This window comes from Vidua chalybeata, chromosome 1, assembly GCF_026979565.1.
Source record: "Vidua chalybeata isolate OUT-0048 chromosome 1, bVidCha1 merged haplotype, whole genome shotgun sequence".
NCBI lineage: Eukaryota > Metazoa > Chordata > Aves > Passeriformes > Viduidae > Vidua > Vidua chalybeata.
The window spans coordinates 74,078,998-74,098,197 of record NC_071530.1 but is presented as its reverse complement, the minus strand read 5'-3'; the positions used below and the strand labels follow the sequence as shown (position 1 = coordinate 74,098,197).

The 19,200-nt window shown below is 32.8% G+C and overlaps 1 protein-coding gene across 1 annotated transcript in view; it reads right to left on the bottom strand.

The window, feature by feature from the left end:
- Positions 1 to 19,200, bottom strand: part of CDH9 (cadherin 9) — a 95,643-nt gene that overhangs the window by 40,404 nt on the left and 36,039 nt on the right. Inside the window, exon 3 of the mRNA XM_053951267.1 lies at positions 5,028 to 5,322. Within this exon, the coding sequence (XP_053807242.1) occupies positions 5,028 to 5,322 (295 nt within the window). The remainder of the gene's footprint in view (positions 1 to 5,027; positions 5,323 to 19,200) is intronic.

The following is a 19,200-nucleotide window of genomic DNA, read 5'->3' as shown; positions in this document are numbered from 1 at the left end:
AGTGAAAGAAAAAAACCCAAATATTGTAAAATTTTTTGAAAATATCCTGGAAAGATTTATGATTTTGACTACTTAATAAAAAGAGGGTTTTGACTTTTTACCTTGATGGCTTAAGAAAATGTTACTAGATATTAAACTCTTATTTTATATATTTTTATTTATTTCATAACAAATAAATTTTATTGCATGAAAAAAATAAAGAAATTAGGATAAAAATTCTGTATTTAAAAAGATTCTAACATTTACAAAGATCTTGAAATTCTTTAGTTCTAGTGGCTAATGCAAAAAGAAATATTGAAAGTATTCTAGTTACAGAATTTCTGCCATCATGCTTAGTTTGACTAAAAGGAATTCTAATTCTTTCTTGTAAAATATGAAGTTGTGGATAAAATATTTATTTGAAATGTATCTTTCTCTTAAAGCTAACTCAATAATTCATTTTAAAATAGAGTGTACATTAACAGAATTCAGAAGTTTTGCAAGCTAGCAAACTAGATTTTTAGGCTTGTGTCAAAGTCAAAACAGTCATTCATAGCTTCTTTTTATAAACATCTGAAACCAGGGAAAATATGCAAAGGAGAAAATATAAATATTTCCTGCTGAAACATGAAAGATGAGAGCTGCTTCTCTTTAGTTGTTTTTACACATCTGTAGACTAATGGTTACTGACATAAGCAAATTCAAAAATAGAAAATATCATGGTTACTGCATTTGGTTCATTTTCTTCCTTTCCTCTTTTTTTTTTTTTTTAATTTTTTTAACCACAAGGCCTAGTTGTTCTTCTAAGAGCTTCCCATACAAAATAACTAACTGTTCTCGAGAAGTGCACTTGGGATTATGTGATGCTGAAAACCTGGTGTAACTAAAAATAATAACAGAATGGGGCGCAGTCTTACTTAAATGAAATAGTAGTCATGATGATTATAGATTCCCAAGAGATGCTATAGAAATATTGAACAATGATAATGGAACTTCTAAGAGAATCATTGTATAATTGGTGTTTCAGGATGTACTACTGCACTCAAAGACAACAGCACAGTAATAAGAATGGTAATGTTAATGCATATTATCCAGTGTGTTTTACTGCATTCTCATCTTGCTTTTTATTCATGTGTATGTCTTTTACATATATATTTTATTTATATATTTTTATTTAGAATAGGTGTTTAATACAAGGCATGTTTAATCTTGCTATAATCCTCTACACCTCAGTTGAAAATGGCCATGTTTATATTTTGTACATAACTTTCTTCTTACAAACCCCACTGATCGGCTAAAGAAAAACTCTTTGATTATTTTCAATAAAAGTGATATAATGGAAAAATTGTATGCTCTAAATTTAACCATTTAAAATATGCTGTGCTGTGTAGAAATCTTAAAATATGTTAGGTGTTTTTGGATAGAACTGTAAATTTAGAAAGTACCAGTTTGAAGAAATGACTGGTAAACTAAATTAGGCATTGTCTCTTTTCTTAATAGAATCAATGCAAAGGTTAAAAATTTCTTGTGAAATACTTATCAGCTGCATGCTGAAGAAGCTTAATGAGATAAAACTGGTAAGCCTTACTCATTAAAATTAGCAAAGCAGGTACAGAGGGATGTAATAATATTGACCTGGGTGCCAAAAGGGATTAACTACACAGGACATCTCATTGCTAACTTTCCTTTTCAAAAATTCTTAATAACTTTACTTGTAGCCTGAGAAAATTGGTTTACTCAGTGAGGTGCTATGTTAGTTTTGATTGTATTTTATTTAGGGTTTTTTTAGAAATTTTTCACTTGGAAAAATACTTGGACTGATTTTATACTCATGTAAGCCTTGAAGATGAAATGAGTAATTTTAAGTGTGATCAAGACTGTATTTTTCATTCTACATGAAGAGAAAATGAAAAAAATATCCATGATGTATAATATGTATTTAATTTCTCTGACATTTTTGGGGATTTGGATAGATAGCTCAGACTAGATCATGCTTGTAATCCACCAATTCTTCATTGAGACATGGACTATACCTTAGAACTCTGGCATTCCATCAGTTTAAAATGTTGAACCTCTTTTTAAAATTTTCTTCTTTTATTATGTTTTGATTAACCTTTATGGATCTTTCTAGCCTCTTTTTCTCATTTTTTTTAAATTATTTTTTATTTAATCAATTTACTAAATCTGACATGATTGACAGGATTCTTCCAGTCCACTCTAGTATTGTTCAAAAATATAGCTACAGCAGTTATTATATTTTAGCACTTCAGTACGGAAGATGATTTTAATGAGAAGTTCCATGTTATTGAGTTTTAGAATGTTTTAAACTAACTTTCTCATTCAATTTCTTAAGTCAATATCAGTTTAACATTATTATTTCCATAAAATGTATCTGAAATGACTCTGCAGTCAGCTCACTTCAGTGGTTTTGATTACTCCCAGTACTAACTTTGCTACACAGCATTTTAGGTCTACCCATAACATGTTTGGAATGGATCCTATTTAGGCATAGCAGGGCTAATTTATATATAACTTGATGGCTGCACAAACAAGTGCACAAATAAGCATTCATATTTCCCCAGGGCTTGAATAGGTTGTGCTGAAAATCCACGTTATGCTTTCACTCTTCTTACTATCAAACTAGTTAAACATGACGGCAGTTTGCTTATTGCTACTGAAAATCACACATTCTGTCAGAGGTGTTGACTTACCATTTTCCCTTGTGTGTTCTAGACATAGTTATTCCAAGAAACAGTAACACACTGAGAAGTACATAGTATGATTTCAATTTGAATAACAGATATACACACAGCTGGAGACATTGCTAATGATGATTCCTCTTCAATTTCTCAATCTTAGTGACATTTTCCTGGGCTTTCATAAATATCTGCTGTCATATTTGTTGGACTTGGCAAACATAATAATATAATAGTTAAGAAAAAAAAAAAGTAGTTTGAGACAGAAAATTGGGAAGAGATAAAAAATTGAAAGAAACTGGGATTTTCCTGCAGATTTTTGACCTGCTTTCATGAGTGTATCTATTTTTATAGTGTGTATAGTGCAACCATATAGTGATTTCCAGTCAGAAAACTTCATTGATTAGATATGCAAGAATCTCTAAAAATATCCCTCATAATATCAAGTGTTTATGTAGGAAGTGCAGGAATACTTTGACTTTTTCATTTCAGTTAGTCTTAATAAAGATGATCACTTATGACTGAAATTCAGAAATATAGAGTTTCTAGAATGGACTGGTCTGGATTTGGGTTCTTGTTCTATTCCACTTTAAAAAAATTACAAACTTATTCATTCAAATTCAAATGATAAAAATTCCCATTCCAGTGGTTTTTATATTCCTAAATGCCAATTAAATGTCAACTAAACAGAGGAAAGCATAACTTCCTTTTTTCTTCATATTAGAAGCCAAAGAACATTTTTTACAGTTTATATTCCTTTTCTTAAGGAAAAATACACAAACTCTTCTTCAAAGTATGGACACTCCACCAGCTTAAAGTACAGTATGCTGTCCTCTTAATCAAATAAAAACATTTCATAGACTTAGTATTTCTCAGGCAGTGCCCAAGCACTGGATCATATTCACTTCTCTTTTATTCATGACTCTCCGTTGACTCTAATAAAGTTGGACTAAATGATAATGTTAAACATGAACATCATTTTTTCCCTATCTATTCCCATAGAGTTCCTTCCTTACAAATATATTTCAAATTAAATATTTGGCAGACAGGTGATCTGCCAACATTTTTCTTTCAGTGATTATCAGCAAAGTAAATTTTGAATGAAAAGGATTACTCTATTTTCCATATATCTTTAAAAGAAGCATACTTGGGCTCCTCACATTACACATGGTAGTGTATTTGTTCCTTTCTCATGCTTACAAAATATTATTTTATTATTATAAAATATTTTGTAAGCACATTATAAATTATTTTATTTTATAAAATAAAAAAAGGTAGTATTTATACTCGTGTTTGTAAAATAAAATCTAATTCTGTTTTATTACTTCTAGTGCTCTCAGAGACATTAGCTTCTGGGAATTATTTTGTGCAGATACATATTAATCACAAGATAATTTTTTGTGTGTTTTATTGTCTCTCTTAACAATGCCATCATCCACAGCTGATTTTGCAAAACATTGCAGTAAATAATGAAAAGTAAATAACTATTGAGAATTTTTCTGTTAGTTGTTTGCCATAGCCTAGGGATTTTATGTTTACTTATCTTATGAGACAAACTGTCTCTGCTGTAAAAAAGTGGATTATTTAGGTAATCATGATAACTTCTGATGAATGTATGTTGGTGAATATTATCTATCACTTTATATATTTGAACAAAACTCAGAGAACTCTTTTCCTGTTATACTGTATTTCTCACATCTACTGTAACTCCACATTTTTACTTTTCATTTCAGCAGTTATAAATATGTGTAAGTTTTTACACATAAAGGCAAATATAATAATATTATAATATTCAAAATATATAATAATATATAATATAAAAAGGCCATATTAAAACATACAAGCAAACAAACAAACAACCTGTCAACAAGAACTATCAATACTGATAAGAAAAATAAGGAAAAAATTGTAAAAACATATTTTTCATCATTTTGATGTATTAATTGATTTACATACTTACTCACTTAAAGTTGTTTCTGTCTAAAGGTACAAAAGCTCTTGGTAAATTAGACCTTAAAATACAAAAACTCTTTATGCAAGTGTTAGCGTCAGATGTGATAAAACCATGTACTAACTGATGAGACAGACATACATGCTGCATTTTTTGGTGGTTCGAGTGGGCTTGAAAGAGTAAAGAGTGGCTTATAGCATGGAGAAAGGATTAAAAAGTGGATAAAGATGAAACAAATGAATAAAAGCAGAAACCAATTATTTATGGTACATTGCTGGCAACAGAAATTGTTCCATGAATATTCAGAGCAGCTAGTGGCAAGTGCCTCAAATGGTAAATTACTTATAAATTCCCAATCAGCTCAAGTCTTTTAGTATTTTACATAAGGAGTTTTTACCTACCAACTCCAGACATCTCCGGAATACTTGCGGTGTACATGTCCTTGGTGAATTTTGGTTCATTGTCATTGATATCGTGGATTTTAATGATAAATTCAGACTCTGGCTCCACTTGTCTTCCAGTTTTTCTGTCTATAGCCTTGGCACGTAGCACGTACAGGGACTTTTCTTCTCTGTCCAATTTCTTTGCAGCATGAATATCTCCTGTATTTTCATCTATAATGAACAGACTGCCAGCCCCATCTCCTGTTAATATGTATTTTAAATTTCCGTCTCCTTTATCTTGGTCAGTGTGTAGCTTCAGAGAGGTAGAAAAGAAGAATTTTATAAATACATGTATTGTTATTACAGATCAAATAATTCAGCATATATGAATAAGTCTGTACAATCTTAACTACAATTGGGGTCAGTAGTGGTTATCTTCTGTCAGTCTGTTGGAAAAATTGAAAATTTTGTGTTCAGTCATAAACAAAAAATAGCTGCAAACAAACCCATAAGGACAGAGGAGGATGTAGAGGTTGTTGAAATACTATTTAAAATAACAAATTTACAATAAAAAAATGTATTTCTTTGAACAGCCTGACCAGAAACTACCAGAATTCTCCTTTTAGAAGATGACAGGGACTATAAAACTCCCAAATTTCTATTTGTAAAATAACTCTTGCCTTCTATTTGCTGGTTGTTGGTAAGGCAATCAGTTACCTTGAAACAAAATAGAAGAAATGAGTTTTAAGGGTTAGAGATTCTGAACTTCCCCAAATCACCTATAAATGTTCTGATTTAAGTAACTTATATTTCTAGTTGTATTGTTTTCTTATTTTATTTTTTTAAGGAACATCTTACCTCTGTTGATTACTTCCTCCTTTCTAGTCCTCTCCACACAGAAGAAATAATTTTCAAGAACACTAGGAGGTAAATATTCAAAGCATAGAGAGGGCTTTAACAATCCTTTTCCTACTCAACCTCTTTGTTAGAGTTCAAAACATTGTCCCTGTGAACTTAGAGGCACTGGTTAATTTGCCATACAGAACCATTATAAAAAAATGTATAAAACCAAAATCAAAACAAGACATTGAAGCTTACTCAGGCACTAGAAATTCTCAAATAATGCACTTCTTCAGGAGTCTATTCCTCTTATTTTGTTTACAGGGATCTGTAGTTCATTTTAATGAACTTCTGCAGTAATTTTTTCCTTACATAAATCCCTACAGTCACATATGGCCACAAATTTGTGACTTGAGTGCTTCTCAAGCATGGACAGAGAGAATCTTACCTTGGCATGTTTTCTACTTCTCTGAATAGAAAAATATAGTATATCAACAACCTGGGAAAATATTGTTCAGTCTCAATAATGATATTACTCTAGAGAGTCACTAGAATAATACATTTATTTTTGCCACATCTTGCCTTATTTCTGTATTCCTGTCATTCCTCCATGTTTCATAGATGAGTCATTGAACATTTTTATTATTCTACCTGTATGAAGAATGATTGCAATAGATTTTTTCCAAATTATTCACTTTATTTTTTCCTCTCTTTTAATACTGTATCATAACACTAGTCACCAAATACTATCTGATTACTGTTTTGGTCTTCCAGAGATAAGACTGGATGAGACAGCCATCCAAGATAGGTTATCTCATAGTAAGTTTTAGTACCTACTGTGTTCAGTGTCTATCCATAATAAATACCTGTGAAAATTATTAACAATTGCATGGTCATCTGCTAAAAAGAGGTTCTATACACTAAAAGGTGCCGATGAATAGCAGGCTGTAAACATAAACATTACGAGCTTGCCAACCTCATTTTGACTGCTCGTATGAGCAACTCTGCTGGTCATCAACCAGGGTCTACAACCTTTTGAAAGGTACAACAATAAGCAAGTGGTGGAAGCAGTGATTTTTTCTATGCTAACAAGTGGTTCTGATAAAAAATCATATCTGTCCATTGCCATTCCGTTACCCACACACCCTCTAGAGATTACATTTGTTTATTTTATCCATCTGATCAAATTATCTACAAAGATATCAAGTAACTCAAACTGTGATAGGTGTTTTAAGCTTCCTACTTGTCTCAAATTTCTACCAAATAATAGAATTTTCAAGCATGATAAAATTGTGACTAGAATGTGATTTCCTAGCAATGAAGAATTCTACCACCTATTGACAATTTACTATTAGGAAGTACTACAAGTAGGCTTGCAAGCCATCACTTATCCTAAATGTGACAATTTCTAATTCCTATGTATGTTTTGTTTTGCTTTTCATATTAGAGGAATCTCCATTTATCTGTGAAGCAATTTTGCAACATCATAGCTTGTGAAAAAGAAAAGGGACCATTTTCATATATAAAAATAAATAAAGTAAAATATTATCTGGCATCCTATAAAAATACAATACTAGTTGTGTAAAACAGAACAATCAAGCCATCTTCTTACTATTTAGAATTATATTAATACAAAATATGCTTTCAACTTCTGAGACAGAGTAACTTCAAATAAGATTGGGAAGGTTTATGCAAAATCAGTATACTGATATATATGTATTTTTTAAGGGACACCGCAATGTAATTTTGACTAATCTATACTGTTTTTTGATGAATAGCAATCTTCTATGAACCGCTTAAATATTTTGAATTTGCAATATAAAATACAATTCCAGCTTTTCAAATGTTAATTATTCTACATAAAGTTCTACAGAAAATTGCCTGCAGTAAATCACATGCAAAAAAGTGGTATGTTATAATAATAATGCCTTTCATTGACTAAAACCAAGTAACAAGGACAGAAAAATTTTCTAATTCTTGTTTCTAGTTACAGTAAATAAATTTACATACAAAATAGTTTGTGGAATTTTTTTCATTAGTAAACTGTTTAGGTATGTTAAAGAGGCTCAGATGTTCAAATTGGAAAAATAATATTAATACATGTGATCTGAAGTAATCCTTGACTGCTGTAATTTCCCTCTACCTTTTACAGACTCAGGAGGTCTGGGAATGCTCACCATTCACAGAAAACAAAACACCATTCCTGTTATTTATTCTACATGACCTTTCTCTAATTGGATTGGGGTAGGTTAGAAAGCAAAAACTTCACATGAGTGGAACACAAACTTTTCAAACCTTTCCATTCTCATATCACAAATTAATCATTCTGCATATCAGAACCATGAAACACTTTGATAAATGAAAAAACCCCATGACCAACACCCCCCCAAATCAAACCTACAAAGAAAAATCCAAACAAACCCCGCTCAAAAATCCCAAATAAAAGCAGATAATACATTAGATTTCTTAATATGTATATATAGTACATAGTGGCCACTGATAACAAATGCCATCCCCATTAAGTCATTTGAAACATGTTGGAACGAAAATATAATCCAGATACGCTGTTGAGTATCTGGATTTCTTAATATTCCTTTGCACACATTTCTCTCTTTGTAGTCTTCTGTGTGACTGGCTAAAAATTTCTCAACACAAATTTTCCTGTAGATCCTCAGAGACAAAGATATTAGTAATGATTAGGGGAATTACAATAATCTATTTTTTAACATTGTATGTCTTATAAATATGGGCATACTTATAAATAGTCTCACAATCTTTTTTTTTCTTTTTTTTTACCTAGATAAAGTGTGCCTCTCAAATTAGTCTGTCTATCCAGTTTTGTGAACTGAATTTTTATGTGATGTGATAATTGAAATCTTGATATTCTCAAAAGTCTTGACATAATTTTACATGGATCACTGTTACTCTATTTCTCAATAAAAAAATGAGTAAGCAAGCAGAGATTATTTCAGTGCTCTGTAGCATAATTCTATTTTCCCTAAATCAAGTACCTTGCTCCACCAGTTTACACTTCATCCTTATTTAGTACTCAATATTTATCAAAAAAAGGTGTTTATGGCACATAAATTCTTGGTTTTAGGCAGTATTTCATTTGACTGGGCATTCTTAGTATGTCTGAGGCTAATTCATGACTTCTCTCAAAAGTGCTGTTATACACATTAGACAAGATATCAGTATTCTTTGAAGTGAAAATATATCTCAAATTGCTAAGCTCAGGAATTGGTATGGAATGTCAAACAAAATATAGAGTAAAAAAAAAATTGAATACTACCTTAGAAAAGAGTTCCTTAAACATCCATGCTTCTTATTAATTCAGTTTTAATTAACTAAATTTCCAGTAAACTGCAGCCGATCTCATTCTTAACTGTTTGTAATAGACAGTAACTCTTTACAAGTTAGGCAGACATATAATCAATGGAAGAGGAGGGAATCAATGGACACAGTTAACAAATTATATAGTGAGATGAATGCATTTTCCGCATTGAGAAGCAAGAATTTGCCAGACTTCGTTTAGATTTCATTTTATTTGCAGTTTACTTCTGTACAACTATTGTTGCAGAAGAAAAGGAGAAAAAAGAGCAATAAGAGCTACTTATTACTAGTGATGGTTATTAATAAATACAGTGAAAACACCTATATGGTTGCCTAAATTCAGAGAAGAGGTATAATCTCCTTTGTGGCGAGGGGAGAGGACAGACCCATGTTTATGTTGTGGTAGGCACTCTGCTAATGCTTACAAATTAGGAGGTTTACAGTGTACCTCTGTATTTTGGTGTAGAAAAAGGTCTATTACTGAGAGAGAGAGATCTGTATCTCTTACCTCCACTGCCTCCACCCACGCAGTTGTCTCCTGCAGAGGAATCCTGATGTCTTGTGGTCTATTTGCCTGAAAATGTTTTCTAGTAGGAGTGAACAATTTTCTTTCCTTACCTTTATAGTGAAGAAAATACAGTGGGGAGTTGCTGTGGGCAAACAAACTCTTTGGTGGCATTAAATTGGTATATCTGCATATTTTAGGGAGATGAAGACCAGGCTAATTTCCACATTGTCCTGGTGACACTACTACCAGAACACAAGTGAACACCCTCTTAAAGGATATGTTGATGAATCAGGATTGCATGGAGCAGCAAAGTTAGAATAGAGATGCACATGAGATGGTGAAAAGGTGCAGAGTTTTAAAGTCAGAAATATTATAAAAGGGGGAGGAAGTGTTCAGATGTTTCATAAACTTGAAGCATTATATTAATAGCTCTATAGCTAGAAAGTGTTGAGGTTTGATTGCAATGTGCCCAGACCTCCTGGCTCTGGGATATGTGTAGAGAAAGAATATTAGACTGTACATGGCATGATCTATCAATCTGAACAATGTTATTAGCTGTCAGATTTAGTATGATTCTTTGAAATATCCTTATATCTCTTTAAATTTTAAAACACTAAGTATTATAGCAAGCAATGGGAAGGGACGTGGAAGCATAAGCTATTCAGGTGTGTCCAAAATGACCCTTTCTAAAACTAGAGAAAAATAAAGAAAGTTTCTCTATTTGTAGTATTCTTCAAACATCTTTTAATCATAGTTTTTAGCTAACGCTCCTGGCCTGAGGGAACAAACATGCTAAGTAAAGGAAAATGTGTGTATATTTCTTCTACAAAGCCATGTGTCTATTTACATCAAATTTCTATTCATATATGGTGATTATACGATGCTATTAATTCTGAAACTGTGAAACAGAAAGAAATTGAGTTTTCCAAATTATGCCAGTATGTATTAAATCACAAATTGATTTGAGCCTGGGAATTTGACTATAATTATTGTTCTTAGCTTGCTCGAATTAAAGAAGGTTGTGTATACAGAGGTGGGAAAGAAGATAGTATTTGTGAAAAAGGATAAGTATTACTTGAAACAAAATAATTTCATTCTAATCAAAAAATGAAAGTGGTGTGCTAGAAATAAGGGCTGGTATCATCTCAGCCAAACCTAAAATCTCACACACAATGAATTGAGTGCTACTGACAGGCAGGATATTAACTAGTGCCCCTACTGTATCATTTCAGACCTATGTGAGATCCACAGCAGTTAGGATACAGCATCAAAAGCAGCTCAGCCAATATTCTCTTTCATTAGCATTTTAAGTAATTAAAAACTCTAAAGACATCTTAATAGCTGCAGTAGTTCTTCAGTGTGGATTCAAACAGCAGTACATGCATTGCTTTAATTTCCTATTTATGTGTGTTTAATCAAAAGTTTTATGTATGTGCTAAATGGCAATGTATTTACCTGACTTGAATTTGTGACATCAGCACAAACTTCTTAATTAAACAACCAGACTCTGTGTGTGATGGTAACCTAAGTGACTGTATATTAAACAAGGCAAATGACATTTACTTTCCTTATCTTCTGCTTTCCAGCATCTGGTTCTTGTGTTCAGCTGTCTATTGTTAGCAATTCTCTAGAGAATGATATTGTGAAAAACACTGCTGACATCAGCTGCAGGTTCAGATTTTTACTAAGTACTTAACGGTAAATCTTGTTTCCATTCAGAAAGAATTCTTAGTAGTCTTTTGGTTTGAATGATACAAAAACAACATGGGGAAATTCCATATATATATATTCCACATATGTAGGAAGGAGTCCTGGAAACCAGAGTTGTATCTCCATGTACCTCCTTAGCCTTCTTAACTTCTCTGTCTCTTGTGCAATTTATAACTTCTCTATCTCCTGTGCAATTTATATTTGTGTAGTCAAACCTGCAAAAATGGTTGCATCCTTATTCTGCACAAAGAACTGGACTTCAGAGCACATAAATTTTTTTCTCTCTACTCTCCAAATCAACAGCTTAGGTACAGGTTTTCAGCCTGATGAAAAGAGCCAACTTTTTTTACTATTATTTATGGTTTGCCACGCACAGTCATTTGTCTGTTCCATAACATAAGATACAGATTTATGGGAAGTGACTCCAGTCATCAAGTGTGTCTACAGGTCAGAAATTATGACATCATAACACCAAGCACTGTCACTTTAATCAATCCCTGGAAAAGGTGTTAAATCCATCATTATTTTAAAGGCTTCACAATAACAGAGGATATATTTTTCATGGATTTTTCTTTCACCAGAAACTCCTGAGTGAAATCTGTCTGTGTACATGACTTTCCTTGTTGTTTTAGAGGCATTCAAAATGTTCTTTGGTTCCAAAAGATGTGCACAGGGATAGGCAGGAATAAAAGTTCTGGCCTGGAAGCAACATGAATTTGTCATATGGATTATCCCCTACCCTCTGAAGAAGTATTTGCTCTGAGCTCAGATCTATACTAATAAGCTTATAAGGAATACTCTAATAGGGGAGACCAATACACCTTTTTTTTTTTTTTTTTTTTTTTTTTTTTTTTTTTGCCAAGTACTTTATCTCAGAGGCAACCAGGAGTTGCTGGTTTGAGAGAGTAGTCATTCTGATCACTGTACTTTTTGATTATATTAGTGTCCCTGCCTCCTGGCCCCAGAATTTAGAACTTTTAGATTATAATAGACCTGTATTTGGTTTTGTGATTTGTTCTCTTCTATTTTCTTTTATGAATCTGTTGTCTTTTGCCTTGTCTGGTTATCCATTGCCTTAACTTTGGACAAGGACTGTATTTACTGAATATACTGAGTGTTTAAGTGATTCCAGGAATGGGTAATCCGCAACAATCTCAAGAATATATCAATAACAGGAATATTTGAATATTTTGTCACTTCTGATCATAATTTCATGTGTTTATATTTATATATATATATATAGAGCGAGAATTGTGCACTGATCAAGACTACATGGTTTTTAGGAAGTAATACCTTATAATGGAATAGTAGGATATTGACATGTAAGCCAATATGACCAGAGTCCTTTTTGGCCTTAAATATGTAAACAGACTTCCAGGATTTCAGCACCAACTAAATAAAACCAGACTATAAACTGCTGACTGAATTTTTTTTAAGCTGCTGGATATGTAGTTTCCAGAAATATTCAAAATATATTATTTACTCTCCTTAAAACATACTTGGTTTTACATGAATGCATTTCAAACCTGAAAAGTTATTATGCTGAGTTTCATGCTAATTGATTTGCAATGATCTCTACCACAAAGATTAATTCTAAAATGATGTATTTCTCCTAAGATCCTGCTTTGCAAACTGGTAGACAAAATATTTTACAGACACTGTACACACCTCAAAAGAAGAAATTCATTAATTCCTTAATACTAACTTCAGAATTGCATTGTTACATGGTGGCACATTAAATATCCTAAATATTTATCTAAAACCAAATTTTCAAATGAACTGTACTGGAAAGAAAGTAAGGTCATTGTTGAAATTATCACTAAGGTTCTTTGTTATTGCTTATTTATTGACAATGTTCACCAAGCCAAAAAAAAAAAAAAAAAAAAAAGAAAGAAAAAGAAAAACACAGTGTGATGTTAATTTTAAATATGATACTGTTTCTCTGTTCTGCTGATTGTGTTGAAAATCTAAATTGTCATACCAACTCAAGAGTAGTCAGTGAAAGTATTCTGTAGAGTTATCCATGTTATACCGTCATCAGTGTGAGTGCAGTTCCTCTGCTCCATGTCTGCTCCAAGACAGGCACATGCACAACTCCTGGTAAAATCTGGGAACCAGATCCTCAAAGGTAGGTATATCAAAGAAAAAGGTTTTAATCAGGATAAGACATAATAAGAACCAAGCCTTGAATCTGTGATATGGTAAGGTAGCTTCTTAGGTGAAGCTATTTTTTCAAGAAGATTGTCATAAAACCCAGTAGTAGGGAAAAAATGTTTAGTGCATTTTTAAACTTTTTTTATTTGTCACTCATTTTGTCTTTATTGAGATTTGCATTACTTACTCATATAGTTTTTTTAAATCTTGTTTCAAAATTTGGAAAGTCATAACTGTAATGAGGGCAAAGACAAAGTGGCTGGAATAGTCATCAACACTCCTTCATGACTTCCATGGCAAAACAGAAACTGGTGAGTGTAACTGCATTTGGAGGGTGCCTGAGATGGACTTCAGGTTCTGCATAAACCACAGGCTGATTGTACCTGTCTGATTAAACATGAAGATTGTGGCTTAGAGGGGAGCCAGGACAAGGCTCCCTGGGGCTTCAGATGAAAACTCCATGAAAGAGAAATAGCGCCTAGAGAAATCAAAGCATAAGGCCCAAACCAAGCATGAAGCCCTGCATACTAACAGTGTTGCTTCATGTTTAATTTAATAGCTGAATCTGCAAGCTGGTCAGATGAAGTGAGATTAAGAAGGAGACATTTGACAGTGCAGGAGTTATTCAGGAGGGATTTAAAAAAAAAAGGTTTTTAATGCAAATATTAATGAAAAAAACAACTCAGCGGGTGGTACATAAGGGAATAGTTATATTATTAGTTCAGCAGCAAGAATAGTCAAAGCATTTGTATGTGGTTAAGGCAGATAAAATTCTGAATGCATTGATGCTAATTTTCTAAAAACTTTATGAAAAAAAATTAGTTGGGGGAGAACTGGAGACTTTAATGATGACTATCTCCATTCTTTTCTGAAATCCGTTTCTGTCTAAGTTCTCTTAACTTTGGAAAAGGACACAGCACACATAATAAAACTGGTTGTTCTGCTAATTGTCCTACAACTTCAACTGGAGTAAAATGTTGACCATGATCTTGTTAATCATTTGAAAATAGGTTTTAAGATAGAACTTGAGATTTTGTTATTATTTAAAATAAGGGAACAGAAGTGCTTTTCTTCAAATTGTTTTCACTCTTGATGAGTGCTCTCCTTTCTGTCTTGACCTCTCCAAATAGATAAGCCTTAATATTATGTGAATTTGTCCCTACCTAGTAGGTATTCCATTCAGCATCAAACTGTTGTCATTAACTTGTTCTGTGGCCTCAAATCACTGTTTCAGCAACTTTGTTGCAGTTTTCTCCTCAGAAGAAGAGATGTTTTGTCAGTGCCTGTCTCACAATAGGTGATGTTCATATAATGTAAAATACTTTGATAAATTTCATTGAATTATACTTATGGAAATTATTAATCCTAGAATCATAATTTTAACATTTGACTTATCCTTTTCTCTTTTATTTGCATCAAGGAGATCAATGTAAATCCTTTCTCTATCCTGAAGATAAACCAGTGATTTACATGAATACACACATGCACACACATACACACACACACACATTTTCATAATTTTTAGCACAATAAAAGGATTTTAAATTATGGGGGGAGGGGGGTTGTTGCTTCTTTTTCTTTTCCACAATTTGAAGTTAGACCAGATTTAGCCACCTGAAGTATGAAGAAAATTAATCACAGTATCTATAATAATAATAATATGAAAACAGAATGGATGATTCCTGTTTCCCTCCGTATTTTTGAGGGACTGAAGAATTTCTTCTGCTATAGATTCATATTTTTCCCTTAACTTCATGCCTTTCTATATGTGATTCGAAATTTTTCATATGGAGTGTGTGGGAATCAAACTATGACTCCTTCCATTTCATGATTACTAGCCTTTACAGAGATTAATGTATTTGCATGTTCTGTGAAATTTAGAGTTAAAACAAACAAACAAACAAACAAACAAACAACAACAAAAAAAAACCAGCACACTTTAATAATTTATTTTGCTTTCTTGAAACAACCCTCCTTCCATTTGCTTCAGTGACAATGGATACAGAAATATTTGTTCCCATGCCAAATTCCTCTTTAAATTTATTTTATTGTCCACATCAATTGTTTATATCTAACTAATATAGGTTTAAAATTAAAGGCAAATGTTTATTTTAGTCACTTGTTTTACACAGCACATACAGTCTTTTCCCCCTCTTTATAAAAAAAATATTTTTTACAGGGATTTTAATCTCACCATTTTAAATGCAAGCAATGTAATGGTAGAGAGAAAGGGGAAGCAAATACTTTTAATATTTTAATATTTTATTTTTCATTTCTTAATTTGTTCTTATCAGTCAGCTACCTCTTGTATATGAACATTTAATGCTCTGTTACCTCCTGGTATTTGACAGGGTTTATTCATCAGAAATGCTTATTAAAAAGAAAAATATGTTTACTTCCACAATCCTTGTAAGACTGAACTATCAGAAGAGCACCATTTTTAAAGTTTACATCAGTACTTGCAAAATTTTATCAGTGTGATATATTAGTGTTTAATTCCACTTTAACTGCGTAGAAGTTGTAAACCAGAACTTTTTTACAAGAACCAAATTTATTCTCAATATTTGGAAATTTAGTTTAATTCAGCTCTTAATCAGAAACATGTAGGAACAGCTAGAAGTTCAAAGGTAAAAAATGGCTACAGGTGGTGACAACAAATACATATTTTAAGTTATGTAGATTAATTTTATGAATGCTTGAGTAGAAGTATAACAATATCCCAATTAATATCTGTCTTGGTCATTGTTATGCATTAGGAAAAGTTAAAGCAATTGATTATATCACAAATTCAAGCATTCAAGCACTGTTCCCAAGTAAGTAGGTAGTAAATATTTGGTTCTGTATCTTTCTCCTTTTCACAGTGTACCCTGATATACCATTCAGACCAATACTTCATGGCTACTATTCCAGAGCTTTTTTTGTGTGGGAACAACTCACACACAGACATGTTCTCAAGAAAAGCTTCATTAGAGAAATATTGGCAATTACAGTTTACAGATGGAAAAAATAAAGTAAAATTTATATAAAACAAAAATTTAGTCAAATTTTATTAAATTATTTCCAGCATTACCAATTATTTTAATGGCAGAATATGGGCTAAAAATTCTTTCTTGTACCAGAATCAGCCATTCTAAAGACTTCTTTGAGATTCTGGCAAGAGTTTTAAGCTAAAGTAAGGGAGAGTTGGTGCCATTTCTCCTTAGGTTCCTCCTATGGAAATGGAGAATACATAACAAAACTTTCTTTTCAGTTAAAAGATTCAATTAATATTATCACCCTGGTTGTCACTTCCTTGCTTTCAAAATTTGAAAAAACTGCTATAGTGGCTTCCATCTGAAATGGGCATCCTTGTGTCTGAAATGTGAAGAAAGACAGAGAGGAATTTGTGACTTCTGAAATGTTCATGGAGGTTGTAATGCTTTCTTATTAATTTTACTACATTCTGCTGTGTAAAAACAGAAAATAGGGATTTCAGCTGGGTTTCTTGACCCTAGGTTCATGTAAGAGTGAGTAGGAGTTTGCCCAGTGTGTTTGTGCTGCTACGGCAATACATACAGAAATGATCGGACCATGGTTATGTATTTCCAAAACTGATAAGAGTACAGACATTCCTCTTTTGATTGATACCCAGCATAGTGTTAAATTGACCAATTACATGGACTAGGCTAACATTTTTTTTCAGTTTCCAGAAGACTGCAATGTGTGATGATTCCTGCAATACACAATATTTGATCTATCAGGCACATATAGGGAAACACTTGCTGTTCTTGGAAACTGCCTGTTGACAGCTTCGCTATTTGTTGTCAAGATGATTATTCATAACCCTCTCCTGACAGACATGACATTGCACAATACTGTCCTCTGATGCTGTCAAATTGACCTTTTTAGGTAGTCACATACTGTTTTGCTCTGATGGCTTTTGCACTCTATCACCAGGCTGGCAGGTATCAGTAAACCACAATATAGTCAAAGTACTTACCCTCTCCAGAATCATTCTCATAATGTAATCAAGGGAAGAAATAAGCAACATAATGGAAAATATCTCATGAAATACTTTTTCCTCAGCCTCCCACCTCTTCATGCACAATAAGTGCATTGCCTGATAATAAATAATGATAGGTCTGCAGATATCCTCTGGTCTAATCTTCTTTTGCCAGGCTTAATGCTGCAAGGTTTAGAAATACTAGCCAAGGAAGTTTTAATAAGATAGAGCTATTCTACGAATAACAATTGCCTATTCTACCAAGTTCCCAAGCCAGACAGATCTTCAAGCCAGACCTTCTTAGGCCTTTTCACATATGGAGCTTGACAAGAACAAGAGACTTTTAAGCTCAGAAAAAATATTTTTAATAAAATGAAAATTATGTTTTAACTGGCAGCTGGAAATTAGCGCTGCAGATAGAAGAGGACTCCATTCTCCACGCCCACCATGTCTTTAAAACAGGTGGTTTTACTTCAAGCCTTGTCTTTTTTATTAGTTTATCAACATGCTCAATTACAATGAACTCCACAGGGGAGGACCCCCTAATCCTGTGGTCTGGTCCCACCCCCTAGGTACTCTGAGCACACTCCCCAGGGAAGGGTAGCTGTGACTAAGTCAAGAGCAAGCATTGAGGTGAACTATAAAGTAGACTCCATACCATTGCTGCTAGGTTGGGTATTGGGTGAACATAACTTTTTCCACACCTGAGAGAAGCATGGAGGGAGAGAGGGAAAAGGGAAAAGAATTGGAGAAATATTGCTAGTTTTGCCTATGTTGAATTGTCTTGAATTGACTTTAGCTTTAAAAGTAGATTAGTAATTTTTTTAGATGCCTGCATTTTTGCTATGGGTGAACTTTGCAGTGTTGCGAAATTTTCAAAAATTACATTGAAAACTCCACTTTTTCCGTTAAGTATCTATAATGGTAACTATTTTGGAGCTTCCCATTTTATTCGTTTTAAATTGAAAATCATTGCAGTCTGGATGTTCTGTTCCCAAAGAGGAGAAGGAAGAAAGGACAAGCAAATGGAAAAAACAAGGGAAAAGAGAAAGGGAAAATTTTCAATGAAAGCTTTGAGGATTTCCTCATTTCTTAAATTTCTGGGTTTGTTTTGGTTCCGTTTTTTTTTTTTATTTGTTTGTTTGTTTGTTTGTTTTATTTAAGTTTTTCCCCTCAAAACAAGTTTAGCTGATTTAGCAGTTGAACTTGAAAACCGCACACAGAATCCTTGAGAACAGAACAGACAGGACCCTAAAGAGAAACACAGTCTTCATCCTCTGGGTAGGATCATTGTCACCTTTCTGGCATGTGGTTTTTTTTTTGGTTTGTCTTGAAAACCTTCAGGATCAATATAATCCTGTCTCTGATTCTTTACCTAGTACTTAAATGTATTGACTGTATTTGCCATCAAAAACTTTTTCCTGATAATAGCTGTAAATCAACTTTATGACAATAAAGTTATGACAATAAAGTCATAAAGTTCTCACCCTGAAAATGACAAGAACTTCAGATTGTTTTTTTTAACAGCTTTTTATGTAGCTGAAGAAACACAAGCTGTCAGATCTCATGACTGCTGCTCTATCTGTACCAAACAATGCCAACTCACTCTTGTTATTCATGTCTTTGAAGCCTCTGATCATTGCAGTTGTTTTCAAAAATAATTC